This window comes from Mycena indigotica (assembly GCF_014461135.1).
Source record: "Mycena indigotica strain 171206Taipei chromosome Unknown Mind.scaff0003, whole genome shotgun sequence".
NCBI classification, from domain to species: Eukaryota; Fungi; Basidiomycota; class Agaricomycetes; order Agaricales; family Mycenaceae; genus Mycena; species Mycena indigotica.
The window spans coordinates 4,248,952-4,257,275 of NW_023503002.1; the positions used below are offsets into that span (position 1 = coordinate 4,248,952).

At 51.6% G+C, this 8,324-nt stretch overlaps 1 protein-coding gene across 1 annotated transcript; it reads right to left on the minus strand.

Moving 5' to 3' along the window:
- Positions 1–4,546: 4,546 nt before the first annotated feature.
- On the minus strand, positions 4,547–7,911 carry MIND_00389500 (Interferon-induced GTP-binding protein Mx2; the record flags this gene model as incomplete). Its single annotated transcript, XM_037360726.1, has 13 exons — positions 7,877–7,911; positions 7,678–7,823; positions 7,585–7,616; positions 7,201–7,534; positions 7,112–7,150; positions 6,963–7,067; positions 6,536–6,911; positions 6,292–6,483; positions 6,066–6,242; positions 5,577–6,010; positions 5,452–5,523; positions 4,844–5,403; positions 4,547–4,789 (listed from the first exon to the last, which is right to left on the minus strand). Exons 1-13 carry the CDS (start codon positions 7,894–7,896, stop codon positions 4,547–4,549), a joined length of 2,730 nt encoding a protein of 909 aa, XP_037223611.1. The 5' UTR covers positions 7,897–7,911.
- Positions 7,912–8,324: the final 413 nt, after the last annotated feature.

Below are 8,324 nucleotides of genomic sequence, written 5' to 3' on the forward strand. Positions count from 1 at the left end.
AAAATTACCTTTTTAAACCTGTTTTTGATTGGAATCCGGCCCCGAACGCATAACGGAGGCCACAGGTGTCCGCGCTGCGACCGCCTGTAACGCGTAACGCGGACGGTAAATTGAAATGGGACAGTAAGTTAGGGAATGGCATGGGTAAACCCCTGGGTATCAGAGGCCCTACTCATACCTGTACCTGCACGGCCACCATACCCATACCTATGAGTATGGGTATGCATGGGTATGTGTAAACCCATGAGTAAACAGTTGTATTTGTATATAACATGATAGTAGTAGTAGTACTTTGATTGGTTAAGACTACGAGTAATGTGAACTTGCTATAAATGCACTTGAAAGTTTATTGAATACATAGTTTAAAAGAGATTACATAAAATAACTGCTTACTCATATTGCATGACTACATTGTGGGCCTGGGACTGCGAAGTAGGTCATTCAGATTCCCATGAGCTTTCCACTCATTTCCGTTGTTGCGCTTACTTTTATGCGGAGAAGACATCTGTCTCAATTTGGTAAGCTCGTGTTGGAGCTCATTGATCCTCCAATCCTTTTCGGAGGCCAGTGTCCAGCCGGACATATTGGTGCCAGGCTTATCACTGCCTAATGAGCCGTAGTGAGGCACTTATCAAATGTATTACAGGGAGGGGTGGCCTAATGACATAGAGACAGGTTTAAACCGTGCCGTGCAGTGACACGCAGCAGGCTTTTCTGCAGGGATTTCAATTGGAATATCATCTATGAAGAAGTCTGGGTGGATAGTAAGACATTCTGTCTTTACAATTCCAGTATCCTGCTAACGCTTAATCTCAGCGAAGTTGGCAAGCAGCGCAGCTTGAGCCTCAAGCTCTTGCAAGTCCAAGCTATACAACTTGATACAAGTCAGGGATGTCCCCAAAGTTGCAGGGATCAATTCCCTTGCCCTTGTTCTTGAATGTGCCTTTACCTGACAGATGGCCAAGCTGAAAGTCAATTGGTCAGCGGGGGGACACAGGGGCATCAAAGTAGGTGGGGCCACCTTGTGCTGGGGCGACAGCATTGGTTCATAATGACTTGTGCTGTTGCATCAAGGGACCTTCTGACTATTAAGTGCTTAATCACCCTGAGCTCAGAGCTCGCCCCCTTAAGCCGCATCTTCAGTCCACCTTAGAGGGTATAGGTGCCAAAGCCCTTATGGCCTTAGGGTGAACACTAAATGATTCACTTCACACACTGTAAATATAGAAATTTAGGGTCTGCTTAAAATGTTACCTAATTGACTTGTTGAAGTGCTCTTACAATGCTAGCTTACAAGACTGTTTTAAGTTTTTCCTCAAGTTATTCCCTAAACCACTAGTTTAAACATCTGTTTAAGCATGGACTTTATTGAGTCTTTTCAGCAACATCCTGAACAAATACTGAAGGGACTCAATCAAGCATCTTGTTGAGGATCCACCAAAAATTGAATGTTAAGTCACTCCATTGAAGTTTAAGTCACATCTTTAATTTTTGGTAGATCTTCAACAAGATGCTTAAATGAGTCCTTTTAGTATGGCGGTCAAAGTGGGGAAGTAATAAATTTCCACACACTTTGTGATAATTTGAGTTTTCAGCAACATTTCAAAGAAAAAACTATTTTCTGCAACTTTTTTTTTCTGAATTGAACAGAAAGCTGCGGATCACAGCCATTCCCAAAAGCCGCGAAATATTTTGAGAGTACATAATTTCCGCAACTTTAAGTTTTTTTTACAATATTGATCAATCCGCAACATTATCTTTAATACCTATCTACTATGTGCTTCAAGTTCCCGCTGCCAGGCACGGCCTGTCCCGATTTGGCGCGGGTCCGGACCCGGACATACGCGCACTGCCTCTGCCGTCGGAGGGTTGACCATCGAGTCATCGTCCTGTGGGCCACTGCTAATAGCACCACCACCCTAGGCAAATCCACGGCCTGCCCCACCGACCCCCGGCGTTCGCAACGGAGCCGGGAGCACCAGGTATACCCTGTTCTTTCCAAAAGATGTTGGCTACTGCCACACCCTGTAATGCAAAAGATGTTGGGAACAGCTAGGCTGTAAACTAAAAATCAATTTTTATAGGGTTAAATAGATAGATATGACTAATATAATACCATATATAGTAAGCTAATCACCTTTTCTTCAGGCCGATGATGTGGATAAACATTAGGACAAGGCTGTAATACAGAATAATGAAATTGATGGAATGATATGTCACATCTGATGTAACACCATAGATCCATCAAAACCATTGATCTTCATCAAAAAATGCTTCCACATGGCAAGACATATCTAGATGCCATCAATCCCATCATGATCCAAGGCCCAGACAGCTCAAATAAATTAAAAAGTCGAAAAATATTAGAATAAATCTGAATTTCTAGCCCTTGCCAACATCTTTTGCATTACACTGTATGGCAGTAGCCAACATCTTTTGCATAGAACTAGCTATATCAGCTGCCGGGAGCCCGCGTGGCCTGCGAGTCGGCAGGGACATGGGTTATACATGCCTGCTGCAGCGAGTACTGCGACAGCAGCCCTGTGAGGACAGCTAGGCAATGGCACGGGTAAGGCCTACCCGTGCAGGTACACAGGTTTTACCCGCGCGGGTACGGGTATAGATTGCAAATTTCTAATCCACCGACCCATGGCTAGATCAGATATGATATGACATGTGGAAATCACTCACCGCGTGCAATTGCTGATTCCATCTTGGCTCTTGCTTAAAGTGTCAGCAGTTGGTGGGTGCCAAGGCAGAAAATTGACTTGAACTAGTCATTTGGGGTTAAGAAGTGACAATACCCATGGGTAAAATCCATACCCATACCCATAACTACTCATACCCATACCCATGGGTATGGGTATGGTGGCTGTGCAGGTATGAGTATGAGTAAGGCTCTGGATACCCAGGGGTTTACTCGCGCCATTGCCTAAGGACAGCCGAGGCCGCTGCCCGAGGCCGCTGCCCGGGTTGATGTCCATATGGAACAACCTGCCCACGGCGAGCGCTGCTTGCCAAAGGAGTCGCCGGCGAAGGAAAATGTTGTGCCTGCTGTTGCGGCAAGTGTGGTGGGAAATGTACTTATGTTGCGGAAAAGTTGTGAAGCTTGAGATTTGTGACGAGTTTTGACACATGGCTGTGATCCGCAACTTTTTGTCAAGTTTAGAAAATAAAGCTGCGGAAATTAGTTTTTTGCTCAAAATGTTGCAGAAAACTTAAATTTTCACAAAGTGTGTGGACATTTATTACTTCCCCACTTTGACCGCCATACTTTTAGTATTTGTAGAGGATGTTGCTTAAAAAAGTCGATAAATCCCATGCTTGAACAGATGTTTAAACCAGTGCTTTAGGGAATAACTTTAGGAAAAACTTACAACACAGTGTCAACACTCTCGTAAGCTAACATCGTAAGAAGCACTTCAACAAGTTACTTAAGTAACATTTTAAGCAAACCCGAAATTTCCATATTTACAGTGTGTCATACACTGCTCATAGATACAAATCTACAGCTCACTCTGCCAGACAATGAGCCCGACGCGGTGAGCCGTACGCAAAACCTGCATCGCGCGCGCCGGCGGGAAGAGGCACCCCGCAGCTTGGAGCGCGAACCAGTCCGCGTTGCCGCACCGGATCAGGTCCGTCCAGATGTCCTGATCCGCGGAAGGCGCGAGGTTCATTGCGCGCCGCACCGCCTGGATTTCCTCGCACAGCGGGCCGTGTGCCCGGGTGGCACGGCGCTGGCACTGCCGGGTCACTATCAGCGGGATTAGTCAAGACGGTTATTGGACGTACGCTGGAGCTGCAGAAGCTCGCGCCGAAGCAGCCGCCACACACGCGCCGCCCGCCGGGAACGAGGACGGGCCCGGGAGGACCGCCGCGGGCCGTATGCGGCTTCAAAAGCGCGCACTCAAGGTTCATGCACTGCGCGCGGTACATGCGGTGGATGACAGAGTACATCTCTTTAATGGGGTCGAACGCCGGGGCCGGGAGCTGGATGTCCTCGGTGGTGGGGATGGGCGTCGCCATAAGTATTGGTTAAGTGGAGATGTGAAGGTAGGCACTGGTTTGGTAGCGTTCGACCCTACGAAAGGCGCTTTTATACACAGGGCTTAAGCCAAACAAAGCGCGGGGAGCGCTTTGGCGGTGCTTTGTTCGCCTGTCATTCTGGCACAAAGATACGCTTTGACCAATCACACTTGGCTGATTTAGGCAATTCCCCCTCGGGAAAGTTTCTTATTGGATAAAAGCAAGAGTAATCGCACATTTTTCTACCTATTTTTGTGTGATATAAGTAAATGGTAGCTTTGGATGCAATATATATATGTCCTTTTGTCTAATCAAAATATCAATACACAGGATGCCTTTGGGAAAGTTATAAGGTGCTTCCATAGGTTCAATTACGATTAATCGTGCGAGAGGGAGAGATTCTTATATTAAGTGATGATTTCGATGTGGACATAGGAAGAACAAGTAAGCTAGGTCAGGTAAACTAGTTCTAAGGCAAACGAGCAGTCAGATAACCAAAACCTGGCCAAAATTCGGTCTAAATCGCCCTCCCGAACTTGTGCAGCTCCCGCTGCACGCCCTCGAGCATCTTGAGCCTTTGCGCTAGCTCCGTACGGCGCACCACCACCGCCTGGTCCTCCATCAAATACCGCGCACACTGCGCTTTCGTCTCGTCCTTCTCCAAATCAAGGAACCGCCGGATCAGGTTCGCCTGCAGCCCGCTCGCGAAACTCTTCACGAACTTGGTGTCGATAATGCCCGGGATATTATCGATCACGCGCTGGCCACGCAAACAAATATTAGCTTCTTTCGGAAAAAAGGCGTTCAGACACACCTTGTACGACACCTGGAAATACGCCCTGACCCCGCCCATGAGCACGATCTCCGCCTCGTACTCGTCGGCAGGGCGCAACTTCCCGAGGTCCGCCTCCGTCAGGCCCGTGTACCCGAGCTTTGCCAGCGCAGCTAGCGCCGTCTGCAGCTCCTCCCGGTCGGCGGGGGCCGACCCTCCACCGAATCCGGCACCAATACTGGTCAGGGGCGGCGACGGGGCAGAGACCTGGATGTCGGAGAAGGGGTGCGGCATCGGGGAGAATGCGAGCGGCGCTGGATTCGCGGTGGCCGTTACTGTTGCTGTAACCGCTGCGGGCGATTGTGCTTGTGCTGGTGCTGGTGCCGATCCGGATGGGACAGGACGACCAAAGCTAAATGGCGGAGGAGAGGCCCGGGCTGCAGTCGCAGTCGCTGTTGCTGGCGGCGGGCCAGCTCCCTTGGGAGTGCCGAAAACAGACAGTGAAGGCCCAGATGGAGCCGGACTAGGCTTACCAAATACACCGAATGGACTCTGCGTCTGCATAGGAGGGAAGGCACCAGAGAATGGCAGCTTGGGCTTTTCTGGGAAATCAAGTCAACACATGAATTCGTTTTACAACGAGGACTCACCGTCAGGACCATTAAGTACCGACGCAGGACTAAAGTTTGGCGTGAACGCGTTCGCCGTCGCCTTCAACTTGGCTGCATTGACTTGATCAACACTGCCCAACCTTTGACATTCAGAATGCACATACCAGTAGCAGCATCAATATCATGTCGCAACTTTGCGCGCTTCGCATCCGGCCCCGCCTCCGCCTTGGGGGGCCGCTTTCCCGCGCGCTGGTCGCGGTAGCGCGCGACCCACTTCTCCGTCGTCGCCTGCAGGTAGTGGTCGTTCTGCGTCATTGGCTCCGTCTCCATCTCGAGCAGTGCCTCAAGGTATTTCATGCACTCGTCCGCGTGCATCTCCAGCAGCTGCCCCAACTCGAACTTGAGGTCGACCTTAAATGCCGCGAAACGCCCGAAGAACTCGGGCCGCTCAACAACACTGAGGAGCGCCTCTAGAAGATGGCCGCGCACAGACTCGAAACACTCGTCTTTTGCGGAGTTCCACGAGTCCTGGAAGTCGGCGATAAGCGCAGCTTTGGCTGCGGGTGGGACATCGCCAGGAAGCTCGCGAGCACGGGCACTGGATTTTGATTCAGAGGGAGAGAGAGCGAGAGCGAGACAGGATGGTGACAAACCGATTTAGGACCTTGCGAACATCAGACAAGTAGATGGGCGTGACGGTGTCGTCCTCGTCTGGTTGCTCTTCGTCCTCGTCGACAGCCACGTAGGGGTTCCGATCCGCTGCAGGATTGACGATGGCCACGAAGGCCGGTGCTGTCGAGCGAATAGCGCGCTTGAAGATGCCAAAGGCGCTGTTTACAAGGTCAGTCGGGCGGGAACGATGATTTCTGGGTAACATGCCGATTGTTTCGCTGCACTAAGATACTCGGCTCCGATGAGCCCCGCACGAATTGGCGCACGGTGGTGGAAAACTCTGAAAGCAGCATCAACAACCTTGTCGATGGGTCCTCTTTCGACGGCTTCGGAAGTTGCGCAATCGCGGTCCGGCAAGCGGCCAACTGCATCTGCGCAGTGTTCGCAATGTCAGGGAGTCTTTTCAAAAGCTTTCAGTCTGTCATCAATTTTAAGTAAAACGATAACCCACCTTTGCGCAATGATATCCGTCAACAGCGTGCTCAACGTTGCCACCAAGTTCTCCGTCCCGAATCTTCCCGGTTCGATGGTCGTCGACCACGGCGTAGTCTGAGAGAAAAATGTTGCCTCATTCTGGCGCGCATCCGCCGTCGTGCCGCCTCTTGCACGCTCGTCATCGTCGGGCTGGCGCGTGCAATAATACCCGTGATGCAATGTATGCTGCTCGCGCTTGCCTCTCGTGCGTCCTTCGATGATTTCGAGCCAGTCGGTGCGCTTGTTGGAGCCAGCGGAGACGACGTCGGGCTTGGTCAGGACGCCGATTGTCCGCAGGCCGGGTGGGTCACGGTCGCGTGCGAGGCGGAGAGCAATTTGGTTTTCAATGTCGTCTAAGCAAGGAGATAAGAGGAAGAAGGCGGAGAAATCAGGAACAGTCTTACCAGTCATGGGGATTGCGACAAGAATGAGACAGTTGCCGCTGATGGTCTCGACGACCATGTCTTCGACTAGTCGAACGACGTCAGCGGAAGCGTTCTGAATCAAGCCTGCAGCGCATAAGTTACATCACAGAGCAAGCGGAGAGCCATACCAGGCAGGTCGATGAATTGGAGGTCTGTCAGTTCGGGGCCTAAGTGCTCCTTATCAATATCAGACAAGGAAGATGAACGGGAAACGCACCTTCCAAGTCCACACAAACGACGTTCTTTGAAAATTTCACAAGTCCGGGCTCCATCATCGCCTGCTTCACTGCCTTCTCATCCATCCTCAGCGCCTCCGTCGCGGTAAGTGTTTCGTCCAGAACTAGGAGCTGCGCGCGACGCAACATGAGCTCCACTTTCTTGTCGTCGGTCAGTGGCGCGCCAAATCGTTCCTCGGAAACGTCCCCGCGCCGCTTCCCGCCCTTGTCGAACTCGCGCCGGATCGAAATCTGGCAGGACCACTTTGGGCCCGTGGCCATCCGGCACTCGATGGGGCTGCGCGTGCAGGTCCCCGAGTCGCGAGGGACCTTGATCTGGTCGCGGGTGAGTGCTTTGAAAGGGGGTGAAAGAAAGAGAGACATACGCCGGAGATGGCTTCGACGACGGACGATTTGCCTACGAGAACAAAGACAAAGACGATGAACAGGCGAAACTGGGCCAAGGAAGTATGACGCACCGGCGCTCTGGTTCCCAATAACCACAATCCGCGGAAGGTCGAGCTCCGCCTGCGCGCCTACAGCGCGCAGCTGGCTCATAAGCGCGAGGAGCTCCTTACGCTGCGCGGCATATTTCGTGTCAGAAAGCTGCACCGTTGCGGCGCCCCTGCATGAAAAAGCGTTGGTCAACAGTTTGGGCGGGAGAAATGGGCGGCGCACGGGGCGGACGTGGAGGCCATCGTGGTGAAAGACGAAGAAGAAAAAAAAGGGTGAGGTGATCCGTGATGCCGTCAATTTAAGGGGGAGGCTCTTACGTCACAACAGCACCGATTGGCTGCGCCCACGTGCACGATCTGCAACGTGGCATATCTTTACGTCTCTTGTCTTTCTCTCGCCATGTTCCCCAACGAGCTGTTCCACGAGATGCTCGGGGATCTTCTTGCGCAGGACCTCAAGTCGGTGGCGCTAGTCTCACGCCGGATGCGGCTGCTTGCGCGGCCGTTCCTGTACCGCAGGCTGCAGTTATGGCCTTATTCATTATACGTGGACGGCGCAAATATGGTCATGCAACGTCCTGATCCGGCGGAAACAGAGAGCTTCCTCGAAAAGCTGAATTTCTTCACCTCCGACGAGGTGGTGCAGCAGGTCCGGATCCTGCGCGTTGTCT